The 20876-nt window shown below is 46.5% G+C and overlaps 2 protein-coding genes across 5 annotated transcripts in view; one reads left to right on the top strand and one right to left on the bottom strand.

The window, feature by feature from the left end:
- Window positions 1–20876, bottom strand: part of TOM1L2 (target of myb1 like 2 membrane trafficking protein) — a 119408-nt gene that overhangs the window by 69067 nt on the left and 29465 nt on the right. The gene's annotated exons all lie outside the window — the stretch shown is intronic.
- On the top strand, window positions 8330–9213 carry LOC116649395 (60S ribosomal protein L32-like). The gene has a single exon (XM_032432177.1). The coding sequence runs from the start codon at window positions 8733–8735 to the stop codon at window positions 9138–9140; it is 408 nt and encodes a 135-aa protein (XP_032288068.1). The 5' UTR covers window positions 8330–8732; the 3' UTR covers window positions 9141–9213.

The following is a 20876-nucleotide window of genomic DNA, read 5'->3' as shown; positions in this document are numbered from 1 at the left end:
TGCTGGATTGGCTTTCTCCCTTGTTCTTCTTTTCTCATTAATAAACTTTTAATACCAGCATAATTGTAGACGTACTGAAAAGTCGCAAAGATCGTACAAAGGGTCCCCATACGCCCTTCTCTTGGTTTCTGCTAATGTTCACATCTTACATAACCACTGGTCATTTGTCAAAACTAAAAAATTACCATTGGCACGGTACTATGGACTAAACTCCAGCCTTGACTCGGATTTCTCCGGTTTCTCCACTCACGCCCCTTTTTGTCCCTGATCCAACCCAGAATACCATACTGCCTTTGGTTTCCCCGCTTTTAAGTCTTCTGTTTTCTTGAAAGACCGACAAACTCACAAAATCACGCACTTACTCTCCTGTCTGGAGAGCTCAATTCCAAAGGGCAGCTCTGTATGAGCCCCAATTCCACACCCTGGCCTAATTAGGACACCACATCCTCCCACTCCCCAAACAAAGGAGTCCTTCAGGCCAGCCAAACAACAGAGAAAATAGAAGCTTGTTAGCCACACAGGCCCAGGGCTGCTGATCCAAGTTCTTTTTAAACTGGAATTCCCTTGAGAGGGATCCACAGATTTAAAATGCATTTGGGGTGTGTTCTCTAGAAGCAGAGCCACTGGTTTGATGTATTCTCTTCTTTGTACTTACTGGAATATTTTACGTGTGGAGTAAATGAGTGTGCGAGAGAGGAGCTGGAGGAAGACTTGGATTTAGGGCTGGGATGGCACTGGGCAACCGGGGCCTGAGGAGAGGTCTCTGCAGGAGCCAGGCCCAGGCCAGGAGGAGGGTGTGCGGTGGTGGGCCCAGCCTCGCCTGGCCAGCCCCACCAGCTGCTCTCTCTGACAGCCAGGCAGGTGGGCCAGTCCACCGGGAAGATAAAAGATTCCCGGGACACTGGTGCTCAGGTCAGAGCTTCCTTAAAGCAGAGCGGATACGTTGCCGATCTGTTCTTCCCCCGAGTGCCTCGGAGGGGGCTGTTCACCTTGCTCACGTGCCACTCTGCGAGCAGAGAGGCGCACCTGCAAACGTCCCTGTGCACGGCCCCAGTCCGAGCCCTTGCTCTAGCTACTCCTGATCACTGATCATGCCAGTCCTTGGGGAGCGGGGACACGCAAGGCCATCCAAAGGCTTCCCAGTGTAATTCAAACAACTGAGAGATCTCTCCGTGCCAGGCACTGTGCTAGAGTGGGCCAGAAAAATAAGCAAGACGGAGCCCCAGCCCTTAAGGAGGTCACCAGGCAGGAGACCTGCAAACAAGCAGCCAGTACAGAATACGATGAGTGTTATAACAGGAGGGAGGGGGGCGAGGAGACTGATGGGCAACAGATGATGGAGGAACAGTCAATCACGCTGGAGAGAGGGGAGGAAGGGTCTGTGAATGCTACGAAAAGGACCTGGTGAAATGAAAGAGCAGAACTTTGGAGGAGGAGGAGGGGTCCTCGCAGGCAGCACGAGTGAGGTGCGCAGATATGTGAAGGCCTGCCAGGGCCCGGATGGAAACGCCGGGATGTGGTGAAGGGAAGCAGGGGAGAGGGGGCCAGCTGGGAGAGCCCTTTTATTTTCTGTAAGGAGTCTGGGCTTTCTGCGGGAGGCAACGGACAGGGCTTTTCAACAGGAGTGACGAGAATATTTGCACCTGACCCAGATCACTCTGGTAACAGCGTGGGGGCTGTACTGGAGCCGAGAGAGACTGCAGGCAGGAAGGAGGGCCAGGTCACCAGAGCTGCTCGGCGGAGAAGGGAGACAGGACAGCATCTGGTCAAGGGCATGGTCATGAAGTCGATGTTCGAGGGGTCAGTCCTGGCTCATTTGACCCTGGGCAAATTTCTTGAACTGTCTGAACTACGGTTTAGTCATCCTTGAAATGGGCCAAACAGTTGTTCCTCCTCAGTAGGATGGTCGTGAAGATGAAAGGAGTGAATGACATAAAACACGAAATGGGGACCCCAGCACACAGTAAGTGTGTGACATATATGAACTATGATTTTTAACACATGCCTTAAGCGGACTGGACTTTGGGAAAGACTGATTTCGTGTGGGGAGGGCAGGGGGGGGGTCACTATCTCCCAGGCTTTTCCAGCAGCCTCCAGACAGAGGGTGAGGAGGTCATCCTAAGTCCCTCCCAGAGGGACCATGACAGGGCTGCATTCTGTTGGCGAGGCACCAATCAGCCTAGGAGATCAGCCAGAGACCACAGGCATCACCCTGAGCCAAGCTAAAAAGCAAGGTCTCCTTTCTGCCTCAAAGAGCGTTTACAAAATTCCAAGCCGGGAGAAAGACTCCCCAAAGTTCCCCCAGGCTCACACCTGCTGTGCTCAGTGAAGCCAGAGTGCTTTGACTAACTCCTGCAAAGAGCTGTCCTTCAGAACTAGGTAAAGAGAAACACTCTCCTTGCCACCATCATAGCATTCGCAGTATTCAAAGGCATTTGTGGGGAGCGGCGAAAAGCAACCCATCAGAGTAAGGCTCAACTGTTAGCTGGTTTTCCCATCTGCAGGCCTCGTCTTAGGAGGAAGAGCAGCTACTAAAAAACGCCCATAGTAAAACAATAAATGAAGTGAAATTCTTACTCTTAAATGAACACACTTTTAACAGAATAATACCCACTGCTGGGAAAGCTGATGTGAAACCAGATCATGACATTACTGAAGGTAGCATACATTTAAGAACTCTTTGGAAAAACAACTAGGGCAACAGGTATCAAGGGGTATGCTGTAAAAGGTTCTTACTTCTTATCCTTTGACCTCATAATCTCTTTAGGACCCCGCTTAAAGAAACATTGCAAAGGAAAAAGCTACACAACCCAGCAATTCCCCTCATAGGTATACAAACCCGAGAGAGGTGAAAACGTAATATCCACACAAAAACTTGCACATTAAATGTTCACAGCAGCATTATTCTAGTAGCCAAAAAGTTGGAACCACCCAAATGTCCATCAAGTGATGCACAGATAAACAAACTACGGTATATCCATACAATGGAGTAGTATCTGGCAATACAAAGGAATGAAATTCGGGTATGTGCTACAACACTGATGAACTTTCAAAACATTATGCCAAGTGAGAGAAGCCAAACAGAGAAGGACAAATACTGTATGACTACACTTATGGAAGGTACCTAGGGTAGTCAAATTCATAGAGACAGAAAGCAGAAGGGTGGCTGCCAGGGGCAGCGGGGAGGGGAACGGGAGTCATTGTTGAGTGGGGATAGGATTTCAGTTGGGGAAGATGAAAAAGTTCTGGAGCTGGATGGCAGAAGTGGTTGTACAATAATGTGAATGTACTTAGTGTCACTGAACTATACACTTAAAAAGGGTCAAAATGGTAAATTTTATGTTATATATATTTTATCACAATATTTTTAATGGAAAGAAAAGACCACAGGTTGTATGATTACATTTATACGAAATGTCCAGAAAAGGCAAATCTATAGAGGCAGAAAGTAAATTAGCAGTTGCCTATGGTCGAGAGAGATGGGAAGTGATCGCCACTGGGTATGGGATGATGAAAATGTTCTAAAATTGGTAGTAGTGATGGTTGCCCAACCCTGAAAATACACTAAAAACCACTGAATTGTACACTTTATTATTTATTTATTTATTTATTAAAGATTTTATTTATTTATTTGACAGAGAGAGAGATAGCGAGAGCAGGAACACAGGCAGGGGGAGTGGGAGAGGGAGAAGCAGGCTTCCCGCCGAGCAGGGAGCCCGATGTGGGACTCGATCCCAGGACCCTGGGATCATGACCCGAGCCGAAGGCAGATGCCTAACGACTGAGCCACCCAGGCGCCCCTGAATTGTACACTTTAAATGGGTGAGTTGCATAGTATGTGAATTATGTCTCACCAAAGCTGTTGAAAAAAGGGGGGAAAGCTACACACAGGAACATGTTCAATACAATATTATTTAAAATTCACAAAACTTCTCAAATATGAAATAGCAAAAGGATGGTTAAGTAAATTATGGTATATTTATCAACTCAACTGAATATTATACAGCCATTATTAAAGTCATATAGAAACATTTTGTGATGGCATAAAGGAAACAAAAAGGATGCATATGGATAATGCCTGGAAGAGAAACAGAAAAAAATGAAAATAATCAATGTGTTGAAGCATCTGACATAGAGGCAAATCTTTAAAAATTTGTACTGTTATTATTGTTTTATAAACAAAGAATGGGAATATTGTATTGCAACAGACTAAGAAATAAAATGGCAAATTCATAATCAAAACTAAAATCCAGTTATTTAAATTCTTCCATCAAAAAAAGCCAGGCAAAAAAAAAAAAAAAAAAGAAGAAGAATGTAGCAGGAGGGGAAGAATGAAGGGGGGGAAATCGGAGGGGTAGACGAACCATGAGAGACGATGGACTCTGAAAAACAAACTGAGGGTTCTAGAGGGGAGGGGGGTGGGAGGATGGGTTAGCCTGGTGATGGGTATTAAAGAGGGCACGTCCTGCATGGAGCACTGGGTGTTATGCACAAACAATGAATCATGGAACACTGTATCTAAAACTAATGATGTAATGTATGGGGATTAACATAACAATAAAAAAATTAAAAAAAAAAAAAAAAAAAAGAGCCAGGCACCAGACATAAGGCTGTCCTGAACATAAGCCTTTTTATTGACTTTAAAGACTATTTTCTCCAAGAATAAAAGCCCTCTTACCCCCATATCTTCCAAAAGGCATTTTCATCCTGACCAGGCCTCCCTATTAATATTAACTCCCCCTTGCCCTAGAGTGGGTTACTCATGACTTGTTTTTTTCACCACCTGGTAGGGTCCCCAGCTAGTCAGGAAGGAGCAAACCAAGAGCCAGTCTGGGCTGGTACGGGGAGAGGCGGACATAATATACACATGTGATTAGCATTCCAAAGACAAATACAACAGGGTTCTGAATCATCTGGGAAATTGCTCCTATCCATCAACATAGAAAAATCGGGAATATCAACAGTGAGAACAAACAGGGAGATTACATTTAAATGTAACCATATTTAAATATGAAGAAGAGACCAGACACAGCATGTATTCCTACTTGTACAATATTCAGAGCTAACAGACTTATCACACACAGGTTGTATAACTTATTAATGACAACGTGACTTTAAACAGTGGTTCTAACTGGGTCACCTTGAATAATACCAAACAAAGCTTGCCAAGGGAAACATGCAAATAAGATGATCATGTGGGGAATCCAGTGGGGAATGGGCATTTTCCTAGCATCTTAGAATTTTTATTGTAGAAAAAGAAACATAGTATCTATCTAGCTTCCTCAGCACTGAAGAAACAGCATGACAGCATTTCATTCTTCAATGGAGTGGAGTCCAAAGGGAGAAATGAGCCTGACGATTTCCACACATCACACCAAGGCAAGCTGGTATGTGGATAGAATGGCACAGATTTACTCGAGGAAGCCTGAGCAACGGGTAGATAGTACCCACCACCCCGTGCATCACAAATCACAGCAGACAAGTAGCAGAGGCCCTGGAAAGAGGCCTCCCTCCCTCCCTCTCTGAGGCCAGGACCTGCAGACAGAGCACCCTTTTCCATGAAGAAATTCCCACCTCGGAATGGCAGGGCAAGTGAACCTTTCCCTAGAGCACACACTGGTGCAAACAACCATTTGGCCTCCCAAGAACGGCCACAGAAAGGGCACCTGGGTGGCTCAGTCGTTAAGCGTCTGCCTTTGGCTCAGGTCATGATCCCAGGGTCCTGGGATCGAGCCCCACGTCAGGCTCCCTGCTCCGCAGGAAGCCTGCTTCTCCCTCTCCCACTCCCCCTGCTTGTGTTCCCTCTCTCGCTGTGTCTCTCTCTGTCAAATAAATAAATAAAATCTTTAAAAAAAAAGAATGGCCACAGAAAATGACGGGCAATCTTAAACTTTCAGTTGATGACTGAATATTTTATGATACTAAGAATTCATTTTTTTAGATGTGATAATGAAGCCGAGGCTATACTTTTAAAAGACGCCTTATCCTTTAGGAATAAATACACACTTAGGTATTTATAAATGAAATTATATGATGTCTGGGGTTCACCGCAAGATAATCCAGGAAAGGAGATGGGGTGGGGAGGAGGGTGGTGTGGATGACCTGAAACAGCCATGAGTTGATAATTGTTGAAACTCGCTGATAGATACATGCGAGTTCATCATAACAGTCTTTCTCTTTTTGTACATGTTGGAACTTTTCCATAATAAAAAGAAAAAAAACATTCAGTAGGAAAGGCAATAAAACCATTCATAACTTTGACCCAGCAGCACACCCCTAAGGAAATAAGTAAGGGGGAGGGGAGAGCTGATTCTGCAAAGTTGCCTAATTGCGGAAAAACTCTGTTACTCCCAACAAATGAGAGATGGCTGAACAACGAGGGTGCATTAAGGCAAAAATGCTACGTGGCTTTTTAAAATGATAAATACTTTGGCCTAGTCGCTAAGTGGAAATCGGTATAGGAATGCTAAGTGAAAAACAGGCAGCATAACGTATTATGCGCATACTAATCACCACAAGGTAAAATGCGTGCTCACATAATGGAAAGGGTCAAAAGAGAACACAGGAGGCTCCCTCCTTCCTTTAACTTCCAGCTCCACTGCCTCCTCTCTTGGAGGCCCCGACACCCCGCACGCACATGCACACACCAGCTGAATTAATTGCACTCTTCTGGGACCCGGAGCCCTCGCTCGCTGATTCTCCTCCAGCCCCTACCACCATGCAGTGGCTCTCCTGGACCTGCCTTCCCCAATAGACCTGGAATTCTATCAGCACACAGTAGGTATTCAATAAATGCTCATCCATCGGAATAGAGTATCAATCGCTGCCTTCGGTGACTTAGGTTTTGCTTTGTTTATTGTTTTTTTCTGTAGAGCTATTCATACCCACAGTAACCATTCAGGAAAGGCATTCCTCAGTGATTCCCAGAGAACAAAGCTTCCATTTCTGACTCACATAGTGCTTCTGGGACCGGGGGCTTCCGAAGAGAGCAAGGCAAAACAAAATCCAGTGACTTCCGGTCCAGACCCTCCCTGGACCACAGAGAAAAGCCTCATTTTGTTTGGAGAACTCGTCAGAGGTCTCATGGCTGTGGTTCCTAATGCCAAGTCCGGAGAGGCTCCCCAAGTACAGCTTGCAGCACAGGCCTTTCCTCGGCCACTGGAAAGGGGAAGGCTGTGTGGCTGGCGCAGCGGTGAAGGGCAAGATCAAGTGCGTAGCCAGGAAACGTAAAAGCCGTGGACAAGAGCTGCCCATCCGGGCTGGAGATGACCCTGGAGTTTCCAGGGCTCTGCGGGCGGCTGCACAGCCAGCCCCACGACCTGCCAGGGCCACCACCCCCCCCCAAGTCTCGGTGTTTCTCCATCCCTTCTGCTCCGAGCTGTTTTGAGCACCAGGCTCTGGGGGGGTACGTGGTTTGATAGAGATACTCAAGAATGTCGGGAAGAAATCCATAGAAGGTCATTTTTCATCGCAGTGGTTCTGAACTCTTTTTGGATCAAATGTTAAAGGAAGAATATATTCCCTCTGAGGATCTGGTAAGACCTTTCCAGAAAAGCGCACACACGTACACAGTTCTGCACAACTTTCAACAGGTTCTTCAAGAACTCCTGACCCCGATCGCATGCCACTCCTGCCCTAGAGTGTCTCAGGTGCTTCAGCTGCTGCTGTTAATAAGAACACTTTAGAAAACCAACCACATGAATTTCCACACCAGCAAGGCGGCTGTGATGTGTGAGGGGCCTTCAGAAAGCGTGTGCGGCAGCTCTCTGGGGAGGGTCCTGTGGCTTCACAAAGACCATCAGGAGAGGTATACAAAGCCCAAGCCTGGGCACACAGAGGAAGGCAACATATAGCTAAGACCCTCCACTCTGGATCTTCAGAAATGAGACCGCCCAGCCTGACATTGTCAAGGCCTGTGGACCTTGAAAATGCCTCTTTATGTGGGACTGGGATGCTGACACTCTACTTACTCATTACACAGTGTCATTTTACTGAGGGTTTCGTAAATGCTCCAGAAAGTGGGGTACAGAGAATTGCCAACACATAAACTTTCATCCATTCTCCTAATTAGAACCAAAAAAAAATCGGCCCAGGTGGTCCTGGGGAACAACCAAATCAAAGACTGCTGTGAACACGGAGGAAGAGGTGGTTCAGGCATAGGACTTCAAACGTGGCAGGGACAAGGAGGGCTGGAGAGAGCCCCCACGGCAGAGACACACTCTCCTGCCGAACCGAGGACCATCGGGGCTCCTGGGGTTCCCAGGAACTGACTAATTCCATCTGCTGTCCCTAACCCTAACCCTTCCCAGCTGCCCCTTGCAAGCAGCTCATCAATATGCCACAAAAGTTTGCATCACTCACTGTCCTGTTCCAGCTCTTTCTTGCCTTATGACAGTGCAACAAGTCAGTCTAGTTTCTTCTCACTTAGCATTAAAATATATTCAAAGAATATATCCTGCCTCCTTCCAAAAAGAATTTAAGGTAGTTTTAAATAATAATTTATACCCAAGGCAAAAAAAAATAAAAGACTGGAAATGACATGGAATAAAAGATGAAATTTTTACCAAGCACTGGAGAAATAAGACAGTAATTACGATTAGACAATAAATCAGGTCTGGGCTTCCTCGTGGCCTAGTCTCACTTTCTGATTAAAGGCACAATAAAAGACATTCTACTAGGCTCTCTTCCTCAGCGCTGCCTGCGGAGGTGGCAGCCATCTGTTACTGGGCATCATGGCTGCCCTCAGACCTCTGGTGAAGCCCAAGATCGTTAAAAAGAGGACCAAGAAGTTCATCCCGCACCAGTCAGACCACTATGTCAAAATTAAGCGCAACTGGCGGAAACCCAGAGGCATTGACAATAGGGTGCGCAGAAGATTCAAGGGCCAGATCTTGATGCCCAACATTGGTTATGGGAGCAACAAGAAAACAAAGCACATGTTGCCCAGTGGCTTCCGGAAGTTCCTAGTCCACAACGTCAAGGAGCCTGAAGTGCTGCTGATGTGCAACAAATCTTACTCTGCAGAGATTGCTCACAATGTCTCCTCCAAGAACCACAAAGCTATTGTGGAAAGAGCAGCCCAGCTGGCAATCAGAGTCACCAATCCCAACACCAGGCTGCGCAGCGAAGAAAATGAATAGACAGCTTGTTGTGCACGTCATATTTGTGTTAATAAAACCATAAAACTACAAAAAAAAAAAAAAAGACATTCTTCTAGGGAAGATGGTAATTGTTTTTGCTGACACTAAGTTCTGAGATGAAATTCATCCTTAATTAAGGGAAAATGAGTACCATAATACCAATCACCTTCAACAATAGTTTTTTGTTTTTAAGATTTATTTATTTATTTATTTGAGAGAGACAGAGAGGGAGGGGGAGAAGCAGACTCCCTCCTGAGCAGAGAGCCCGACATGGGGCTCGATCCCAGGACCCTGAGATCATGACCCAAGCCAAAGGCACTTAACTGACTGAGCCACCCAAAGTGCCCCTTCAATGATAGTTTTACATAAAATACAAAATGTTCTTCCTGTAACTTAGTCTGGTGCTGAGTACCCTTCATAATCTGTCCCAATTACTTTCCCAGCCTCATTTCCTTCTTCCTGCTCCTCCCACCTCCACAAGGAACTATACATTTCAATCCAACCAGACTTCTCATCCCCAGAACACACCCAACATTCTCCTGACTTACCTTTACTCACCCTAAACTCTTGGGGTTTTTTGTTGTTTTTTTTTTAAACATGCTCCATGCCCAATGTGAGGCTTGAACTCAGAGCCCTGAGATCAAGAGTTGCATGCTCTACGGACTGAGACAGCCAGGTGCTCCTACCCTAAACTCTTTAAATCCTGCCACTTGTGCAAAGATTTCCCCAATTCTCTCGGTCAAAGAGGTCTCCTCCTATCACACTTTCCTCACCCTGCCCCACAGGAGGGTGGAGCCCCAAGGAGGCAGTCACACGGGCGTGGCCGGTGGGCAGGGTCTTTGAAGTCAGGCTGACCTGAACTCAAATGGGACGAGGATATTTATGGGCTGTGTGACTTCACTTCGCAAGTAACTAGCCCTCTCTGAGCCTCCATTTGCATGTCTATAGATCTGGAATAATAATACCTACACCTTGCCAAGCTTTGTAAGAACAAACTGAACATCTATAAAGGCCTGCAAGGGGGCCTGGGGCACAGCAGCCCTCGGGGGGGGGGGGGGGGGGGGGGGGGGGGGGGAGGAGGGCGATGGCCATGGCTGCTTTTGTAGAGACTTGGGTATCTGTCTTCTTTCCTGCACTAAAACAGGAGCTGCTTGAAGGTGACAGGGAGAAGCATCTCCCAAAATGTCTTCCACATAGGAGGACCTCAGTAACAGAGTGCTTTCTGGAAGTCTATCTGGAATTACATCAGAGGTGCTGATAACGTGGTGGATTGGTGCCAGACGCAGGTCCAAACACAAAGCTCCTAACTCCCAGGCCATACTTTATCCACACGATGCTGCCAGCCCCTTGGTTTCAAGCACTCTGACTTCCTGTTGCCCACAGTGAAAACCCTCTCCATCAGAAAGTCATTCTTATCATACAGGTCTCCAAATACCAATGCAAATCACATTATTACAACCTGAAGTGGCCACCTTATCCAAAGATCCTATTTGAGGAGAGCTGGTGTGTATTTAATTGTTATGAATGTATAGCGCTGACCAATGCCTTGATGAACTAGAGAGAAAATCTATCAGCCCTTGATGGCTAATTTGGTATAACATGAATACTGTGAGTTCTAATAACTCACAGGAGACTACTCTAGCACTTACAAGCTATATGTCTTCCACACTCATAAAACAACCATAATTACCTTTCATGGGTGAGATGTTCTAGTAATTCCTAAGTGACTTAACCCTAGAAAGTCTATGGGAAAAGCTAATTCAAAGAATTTTTGTTTCCAGACCTGAAGATAAGACCAAGAACATATGAGTCCACTTTTTAACAAACATGCCAGAAACCATACATCCCTCCATTTCCTGGGAATATATATGTATTGCAGTGACGCTGTCCCTTGACAGCAAACGGTGTAAAACTATGTCAAAAACCGTTTAGAATTTTCTATTTTGGAAGTTCCTTTCAGAGGCAGTGTGGCTCTGTTGTGGGGGCAAAAGCCAGGCCTCCCTGGAGCGGGCCAGGGTGGAAGGATGGGGGGCGCACTCTGGAACCAGACAGACCTGTATGTAAAGCTCACTTAATACTGGGATAGGATCATCTGGGTAGTACAGTCGGTTAAGTGTCTGACTCTTGGTTTCGGCTCAGGTCATGATCTCAGGGTCCTGGGATCGAGCCCCGAGTTGGTCTCTGTTCTCAGAATCTCAAGATTCTCTCTCCCCCTCTCTCAGCCCCTCCCGCTTGTTCTCTCTCTCTCAACTAAATAAATCTTAAAAAAAAAAAAATACTGGGATAAGCTGTTTAACCTCGTTGGGCCTCAATCCTCTCATATATAAAATGGGGATAACAGTATTAATGAATGCAGAAATGAGACCCACATTTTATTGTGCACCAGAACCACTTGGAGAGTTTGCTAAAAATACATATGTGAGTCCCATCCCCAAAGATTCTGTTTCGGTGCGTCTGATGTGGGGCCCAGAAATCTGTGGGGATTTAAATTATTTTTCATTTTTAATTACACAATATGTAAATACATTTCCCCCTTGTAAAATATTAAAACATTACCTTATCAGTTATGATTGCATTCAGCTGCAAGCAATTAAAAAACTAACAGTCGCTTAAACAGATGGGGGGTTATTTTTCTCATGGAACAAGAAGAAATCTAGAAGCAGGCAGTACGGAGCTGGAGAAGCCACCCGAGGATTACACGAAGGGCCCGGGATCTTCGTGTTTCTTGCTCTGCCATCCCTGGCCTGGGGCTTCCGTGCTTATAGCTGTGAGACAGAGGCAGAAGATACAAGGGCCGAGGGCTTTGCCATTTTATTTATGAAGGAGCGCGCTCTCCCTAGGAGCTTCTGCCTCCACCTCATGGGCCAGAACTGTGTCCTCAGGCCGTGCTAGGGCGCCAGGGGACTGGCTGAGAGAATGTTTTAGCTAGGCACACAGCCACCCCAAACAAAAATCAAGCTTCTGTCAGTAAAGGAGAGGTGAGGCATGGGTGCTGAATAGGAAAGGAGCAGTGTCTACTATAGTTACAGTACTTAGGTCCGTGTCCCTTTGACCCTCCTTCCCTGTGCCCCAATCAATGCTGGCCTGGTGGGCATCTGCACCAAGCTCCTGAGGAGATTCTTTTTTTTTTTTTTTTTAAAGATTTTATGTATTTGACACAGAGGGAGATATCGAGAGCAGGAACACAAGCAGGGGGAGTGGGAGAGGGAGAAGCAGGCTTCCTGCTGAGCAGGGAGCCCGACTCCGGGCTCGATCCCAGGACCCCAGGATCATGACCTGAGCCGAAGGCAGATGCTTAACAACTGAGCCACCCAGGCGCCCCTCCTGAGGAGATTCTGAAGGCCCCGCACGGCTTGAGGACCCCCGCCACACACGCAGTGCTCCTGCAGATGTTCAGATCTGGCTTTCAAGTGCTCAGCCTAGTGGGGTGTCCAATGAACATCCACCCCTCCTCTTTCCTCCCCCCGCCAAGTCACCCAGAAAAACCTAATCTCATTTGCTACAGCCCCATCTCAAGTTTGGCTTTGCTCAGCATATGACACTGGGGTGTGGTAAGTTATTGCCTTGTTTTAAAAATCAAATCCAGGGCGCCTGGGTGGTGCGGTCGGTTAAGCGTCCAACTCTTAGTTTCAGCTCAGGTCCTGATTTCAGGATCGGAAAATCGAGCCCCGCATCAGGCTCCACGCTCAGCCTGGAGTCTGCTAAAGTTTCTCTCTCCCTCTCCCTCTGCCCCTCCCTGCTGTGCACTCTCTCTCTCTCTCTCAAATAAATTAAAAAAAAAAAAAAAAATCAAATCCATCTGGGTCACCTGGGTGGCTCAGTCAGTTAGGCGTCTGCCTTCGGCTCAGGTCATGACCCCAGGGTCCTGGGATGGAGCCCCAGAGCCCCACATTGGGCTCCTTGCTCAGCCTGCTTCTCCCTCTGCCTGCCGCTCCCCCCTGCTTGTGCGCACACACTCTCTCTCTGACAAATAAATAAATAAATAAAAATCTTCAAAAACATCAAATCCATCCTTCAAAGCATGATGATCTACCACCTCTGGCAATATTTAAAGAACATGACTTGGGTGCTCAGAACTGGCTGAAGCCAGGAGACCCTGACGGAGATGTCAGCATTGTCCCTCAAAGTGACTCACTGCCTAGAAAGGTTTGCTTGCCCTCTACTGACACTCTCAGCACTGGATTAGGGGAAAAAGTGATGGTGGCCAAGTGCTCACAGTAGTGGGAAAAAAAAAATCAAGATAAAAATAGTACATATAACTTCATATTAAAAAGTATACAGCTGAATGGGTGCCTGGGTGGCTCAGTTGGTTAAGCCTCCGATTCTTGATTTCGGCCCAGGTAAAGATCTCAGGGTTGTGGGATCGAGCCCCACATTGGGCTCCATGCTCAGCACAGAGTCTGCTTAAGATTCTCTCTCTCCCTGTGCCTCTGCCTCTCCCCGTGCTCACACACTTTCTCTCTCTCTCTCAAATAAATAAATCTCAAAAAAAAAAAAAGTATACAGCTATGCAAAAGAAAAAAGCCTGGAAAGCTAATCCTAATTAGTAACAGCAGGGAACACCTTATTGGTGAGAGTAATTATGTTTTATTCCATTTGGGTCTTTGAGGCGAAGGATGGTGACTTTCCAAAAATTTTTTTTTTTTTTTTTTTTAAAGATTTTATTTATTTATTTGACAGAGAGAGACACAGCGAGAGAGGGAACACCAGCACGGGGAGTGGGAGAGGGAGAAGCAGGCTCCCCGCCGAGCAGGAAGCCCGATGCGGGGCTCGATCCCAGGACCCTGGGATCATGACCTGAGCCGAAGGCAGACGCTTAACGACTGAGCGACCCAGGCGTCCCAGACTTTCCAAAAATTTCTACAAAAAACACATATTTCTTTTGTAACCAGATTTATGATTTTAAAAAATGTGTCAACCTATACAGTCACCAGGAATGATAAAATAACTTCTGGAAGGCCTCTGGTGGGTCAGCTCACCTAACTCTATGCCATATCTGGTCTTTGTGTAAAATTAAATGGCAGATGAGAAGGACTTTAGCCAAAGCAAGGGCATGACCGTGTGTAGGGTACCATGACAAGGCCGCTGGCTATAATGGAAGCATTTTAACAATCCGCAACCGTTCTGATTTAACAGGGGAAAACACTCTGGAATGAAACACAGGCTCAAGGTCCCTGTGACTTCCTAATCGAGAAGCTGCAAAGAGAAATGCAGGGTCATTACTCAGCCACCGTGCTGCACTCAGCTATCCTGCACATAGCAATTAGGGTAGAACTTGAGGTGCCATGCACACTGCATACAAAGCCGGCCACCCTCTGGGAGGAACCAAAAGGCACAAGACCCCACAGCATGGCAAGCATCCAGCTAGTAAGAAAAGTTTTTCCAATCACGCTATGTTCTTCGTAAACCCCTGCCTGCAATTTCCTCAAGAAGCCTGTGGCTATCAAACGAGCAAGCTAATAAATATATTAATAGGCAAGATCTGCAAGTTGGAGGCTGTTCACTTTGGGGAGGCAGCTGAACTGTGAGTCGGGTCTGGGGAGGTAAACTTCACACCTAAGGCTCTATTCTCTACTCATCCTTTCCACTCGAGCAAATGCTTATGGCCTGCTGGCAATAAACAGCCCTGGCTGGGCTCTTCTAAAACAAAGCTGTCCCAACCACTGAGGATGCCCTGATTTAAATGGAGTCTGCTGCATTCTGGGCCTCTTCCTCCAACTCTGAGGGCAGAAAAGTGACCTCTTTGTGGTCAACAGGCCCTGAGCTTGCTGCTTTTTCCAACGCCCCAGTCCCGGTGCCTGCTTTGGGAAGGCTGGAGAGAGCAGAGGATGGTGTGCCTTGGAAGCCACAGTCCTGGTCCCAGGGACCCAGGGCATGGCCTCCCCTTGCTGGATCTTCGAGGGCTCCCACACAAAGCTGAATCCCGAGTCTGACCACACCATCTCCAAGTGTGCAACGCTCCAGGAGCCTTTAGGTCAGCAATGATGAAGAACAGCTGCCAAATCAACATAAAAGCATCCAACCTCAGTAGGGACTAAAGGAATGGAAATTTACATGAAATGTCCTTTGCCCTGCCAGTTTAGCAAATTCTGAGAAGCCCCTCTTGTGCAGCAGTCCTAACTGGTCTCCCGGAATCCCTTTCTGTCCTGACCTGTCCATCCTCTACACAGCAGCCAGGGCAACTCTTCTAGAGTACAAACCCCATCATGTCACCGGCCTGCTTAAAGCCCCTTGATGGTTTCCCGCTGCCATTAGGGTAATGTTTACAGTCTGTCACCAGGCCTTGCTGACTCATGCCCTGCCTTCATCACTAGCCCATCTCACGGCACCCCCCGTCCTCTGGCCTCGGCTCTTCTAGGCCTGTCCCATTAGCAGCTCTGGGGCATCTGCACATTCTGTTCCCTCTGTCTAGAATTTCTAGGACATTCTCTCCCCACTGTCCCCATCTGCTTCCACCCTAGTTTATGTTCAATACCTTGAGAACATGGCCAAAAAATCCATCTTCGAGGAAGCCTTCCCCAACCCCATTCCACATACTTGTCCTTTCATCCCAAACCAGACCAGGTTAGGTTGGGCCCCATAAATGCTGAGCAAATAAAAAGCAGTACAAATTTCTTGGAGTAAGAATCTTAAAAATGGGGCGCCTGGGTGGCTCAGTCAGTTGAGCCGAAGGCAGACGCTTAACAACTGAGCCACCCAGGCGCCCCTAAAGTAATTTATTATAAGTAAATAATCTAGGGCACCTGGCTGGCTCAGTCAGTTGAGCACGCAACTCTTGAACTCAGGGTTATGAGTTTGAGCCCCACGTTGGGTGCAGAGCTTACTTAGACAAAAAAATAAATAAAAATTTAAAAATAAATAAAAAGTAATAAAAAAACTCATCCATGAAATTATAAAAAAATAAGTAAAATGCCGACAAAGATTTAAGCCCTACCATGTTTATTGCTGAGTTAATTATAGCAACAAGGACAAAAGAAACAGAAACAATCTAAATGTTCAACATTAAGGGAATGGTAAAGTAAATTAGAATATATCCATATGATGGAACGTTATGTAGTATGGAATTAAAAATGCTTATTGTATGTTAATATAAACAATGAAAAAAACAGGGCACAAAATTGTATTTACAGTATAATCTCTGCAAAGAAAAATGCATTAACAATACAAGGAAATATGCCAAAATACTTATAGTAGTGACCTCTGGGTAGTAAGATAATGAATATTTTTCTCTACTTCTCTACGTTTCTTCATGCTTTTAAATTTTCTGTGGCGGGGGAGGGGAAGGCATAAGAGCCTAAATTCAACCTCTCCAATTCTCCAACCTTGCTCTAAAGCGGCCTCGTAAAGCAGGGTCAGCTCTAGTGAACACACCGCACCTCTCATCCACTGCAGTGCTGACCTCCTAGGACTCTTCACTCAGGGTTCTCCTGACCCATATCATGTTTTGGCAAATGCCAGCGGAGCAGAAGGAGGGCTGAGGCCACCAGTCCCTGCACCCCAAAGATAAAGGACAGCAATGCCTGGCAGATTGTCCCTATCCAGTTGGAACATTTTTTTTTTTAAGATTACATTTATTTATTTGACAGAGAAAGGGAGAGAAATACGTGAGCACAAGCAGGGGGAGCCCGACACGGGGCTCAATGCCAGGACCCCGGGATCACGACCTGAGCCGAAGGCAGACGCCCAACCAACTGAGCCACCCAGGCGCCACCCCCCCCCGCCAGTGGGACATATTCCCAGAGTTATCTGGTCACCTCAAAGCAGGCTGTTGAATAGGACCTTCTCCTCCCACAGAAATGTCTGATTTATTGTTCTACCTTTAGAACAAGCGTTCTACTATAATCCCCTTCAAGAAATACCAGACTTTTTACTTTTATCTTTGATAAGAGTCAGCCAACAAGGAAATGGCAGCCCATATGTCAACATCCACCCCCGATGAATAACCAGCTCATTCCATGCATGGCATCTGGTCCCATCGGGTTTGGAATTAGGGGAATTTCACAAGTGTGGATGGTGCAGGCCAAAGGTCTTTAGCAAGTGGGGGCTGGTACACACCAACCGGATGAAACATAGATTCTTTCCTGCTTTTCTGTGTCACCACTGTGGGAGGGCCTTTCCCAGTGATGGAGGAGCCCAAAGCACGCAGGCTCCGCATCACCGGCTGGTGTCGTGGGCTCTCAGCTCACCAGCAGCTCTCTGAGGCTGACAGACTGCCCGGCATTGACACACAGCCCCCATGCTGCAGTCTTTTCCTGCGGGCTGTAGGAATGGGCGAGTGCAAGGATGAATGGCACTAAATAATGCAGGGGTGAGCACCACTCACACGGGAGCATAACAAAGGACATCTGAGAGAGCCACCGGGTGGAGGGGGCGTGTGGAAAGGTTAACACTCCACCCCAGGCTCCAAATCATAGTCCTTAAGCTTCAAGCCGTTCCCACATCAGTCCCCTTCACGTCTCACCAATCCCCCTGCATCTGACACTGCCTAACAGAGAATGACACTCCATTCCTGACACAGAAAGGTCTCCACGCTGATCCACACAAAGGCAGTTTGTGTGGATAAGGGTGCCACAGGCTTGGCACGTCCGCTCTGAGGGGGCTCTCTCAAGAACACAGGGCCACCAAGAGCAGAGACCATCACCCAAGTCACCCCCTTCGTGACTTCGTGAGTTAGGGCCCCACATTGGGTGTAGAGATTACTTAATAAACTTAAAAAAAAAAGCAGCAGCAGCATCTTCCATCTGAATTAAACCCTTCCCTAGGCGTGCAGAGTGAGGCCAGCCCTCTCTGGGGTGACTCCTCCATCCTTAACACTGCCTTCCTCTTGGTGTTGAGACTAATGCCAGGCAAAAAGTTGGCAGCTGGTTTTTAGAGCTGGAAGGAACCTTAACTCTCACCTGGGCAGAGGCCTCTGAGAAGGGCTGGAACAGCTCACGGCCTGCAATCACCACACTGCACTTTAGGCAGAGCCCAGGTGAGCCCCTAGGCTGCCTGACACCCCTTCAGTGCCCTTCCCATCATGCCACACACTAAGTGCCCTCTGAATGACTAAAGGTTGAAGGAAAATCACAAAGAGCACTAAGTCTGTGGTGGGGCCTCCAAGTCAGTGAGACAATTTAATTCCTTCTCGTAAGGAAGGCTATTTCTTTCTTTCTTTCTAGATTTTTTATTGTTATGTTAATCACCATACATTACATCATTAGTTTTTGATGTAGTGTTCCATGATTCATTGTTTGTGCATAACACCCAGTGCTCCATGCAGAACGTGCCCTCTTTAATACCCATCACCAGGCTAACCCATCCTCCCACCCCCCTCCCCTCTAGAACCCTCAGTTTGTTTTTCAGAGTCCATCATCTCTCATGGTTCGTCTCCCCCTCCGATCTCCCCCCCTTCATTCTTCCCCTCCTGCTATCTTCTTTTTTCTTAACATATATTGCATTACTTGTTTCAGAGGTACAGGTCTGTGATTCAACCGTCTTGCACAATTCACAGCGCTCACCATAGCACATACCCTCCCCAGTGTCTATCACCCAGCCACCCCATCCCTCCCACCCCACCCTCTTTTATTTTTTTTTAAAGATTGATTTATTTATTTAAGTAATCATTATACCCAACGTGGGACTCAAACTCACGACCCTGAGATTAAGAATCACATGCTCTTCCAACTAAGCCAGCCAGGCGCCCCCGAGAGGGCTATTTTAATAACCAACCAGTGAGAAAGAATGTTGAAGAGGGGCAAGAATTCCTTAATTACTACTAATTCTTACTGAAGTCTATTTTATGCCCAGCCCTGGGAGAGGCATCATGAGGAACAGGCCCTCTAGGTAATTAAAATCCAGTTTGGAAACCATTCCATAATCCCTAAAGAATCAATGGATCTAGGCACTGATCAACAATGGCTACGAACGTCACAAAGAGAACCACAACCTGACCTCCCTGAGCCTCCCGAGAGAGAAAAGCAGCACGTCTAGTAGTCTTGTCAAAAACTTAAACCTGAACTGATCAGGTTGGAGATCCAACTTCGTTTCCACGCAATATGGAAAATGAAGAAATGTGAACATATTCAACGATACCACAGAGATACAATCAGCAAAATCCAAGCTATGGTAAACTCTATAGGATAAATGACCTGGTTTCTCCCACAAATAAACTGCATATGAAATAAATATGGAGGAGCAAATTAGATTAAAAGAGACATAAGACACATATCAACTAATTGTAATGCTGGACCTTATTAGATCCTATTCAAACAAACTTAAAAAAAAAAAAAAAAAAGAGTCCGACTCTTGGTTTCAGCTTGGGTCATGGTCTCGGGGTCATGAGATGGAGCCCTAAGTCCATGGGGCTCCATGTTCAGCGGGGAGTCTCTCCCTCCCCCATTCGTGCACTCACTTTCTCTCTCTCTCAAATAAATCTCTTTTTAAAAAACACATTATGGGGGCGCCTGGGTGGCTCAGTCGTTAGGTGTCTGCCTTCAGCTCAGGTCATGATCCCAGGGTCCTGGGATCAAGCCCCACATGGGGTTCCCCACTCCGCAGGAAGCCTGCTTCTCCCTCTCCCACTCCCCCTGCTTGTATTCCCTCTCTCGCTGTGTTTCTGTAAAATAAATAAATAAAATTAAAAAAAAAAAAGACATTATGGGGCACCTGGGTGGCTCAGTCGTTAGGCGTCTGCCTTCAGCTCAGGTCATGATCCCAGGGTCCTGGGATTGAGCCCCACACCGGGCTCCCTGCTCAGCAGGAGGCCTGCTTCTCCCTCTCCACTCCCCCTGCTTGTGTTCCCTCTCTCGCGGTGTCTCTCTCTGTCAAATGAATAAATAAAATCTTTAAAAATAAATAAATAAGGGCGCCTGGGTGGCTCAGTGGGTTAAGCGACTGCCTTCGGCTCAGGTCATGATCCCAGAGTCCCGGGATCGAGTCCCACGTCAGGCTCCCAGCTCAGCGGGGAGCCTGCTTCTCCCTCTGACCCTCTCCCCTCTCATGCTGTTTCTCTCTCTCTCAAATAAATAAATAACTAAAATCTTTAAAAAAAATAAATAAAAATAAAAATAAAAATAAATAAGACATTATGAGGCAACTAGAAATTTGAATACTAACTGTATATGCAATATTCAGGAATAATTGTTGATTTTTGAAGTACAATAATGGTATTATGGTCGTTTTTTAAAAAGAGTTCATTTCCGGGCGTCTCAATGGCTCAGTCCATCTGCCGTTGGCTCAGGTCACGGTCCCAGGGTCCTGGGATCAAGTCCCTTATCAGACTCCTGCTCAGTGAGGAGTCTGCTTCTCCCTCTACCCCACCCGCCCGCTCGTGCTCTCTCTCTCTCTCTTGCTCTCTCAAATAAATATTAAAAAAAATAAAATAAAATAAAATAGGGGCGCCTGGGTGGCTCAGTTGTTAAGCATCTGTTTTCGGCTCAGGTCATGATCCCAGGGTCCTGGGATCAAGCCCCGCATCGGGCTCCCTGCTCTGCCGGGAGCCTACTTCTCCCTCTCCCACTCCCCCTGCTTGTGTTCCTTCTCTCGCTGTGTCTCTCTCTGTCAAATAAATAAATAAAATCTTTTAAAAATAAATAAATAAAATAAAAATAAAAATAAAAAAATAAAATAGTTCATTTCCTTTTCAAGATACACGCTGAAATATATGGCTGAATTAATCTGATTTGAGGGATTTACTTCAAAAAAATATAGACCAGGAGAGGAAACAGATAAGCATATTGACAAAATATAATAGGC

Source organism: Phoca vitulina, unplaced genomic scaffold, assembly GCF_004348235.1.
Source record: "Phoca vitulina isolate PV1807 unplaced genomic scaffold, GSC_HSeal_1.0 scaffold47, whole genome shotgun sequence".
NCBI lineage: Eukaryota > Metazoa > Chordata > Mammalia > Carnivora > Phocidae > Phoca > Phoca vitulina.
The sequence above is the reverse complement of the archived record's forward strand: the minus strand, read 5'-3'. Positions and strand labels throughout refer to the sequence as shown.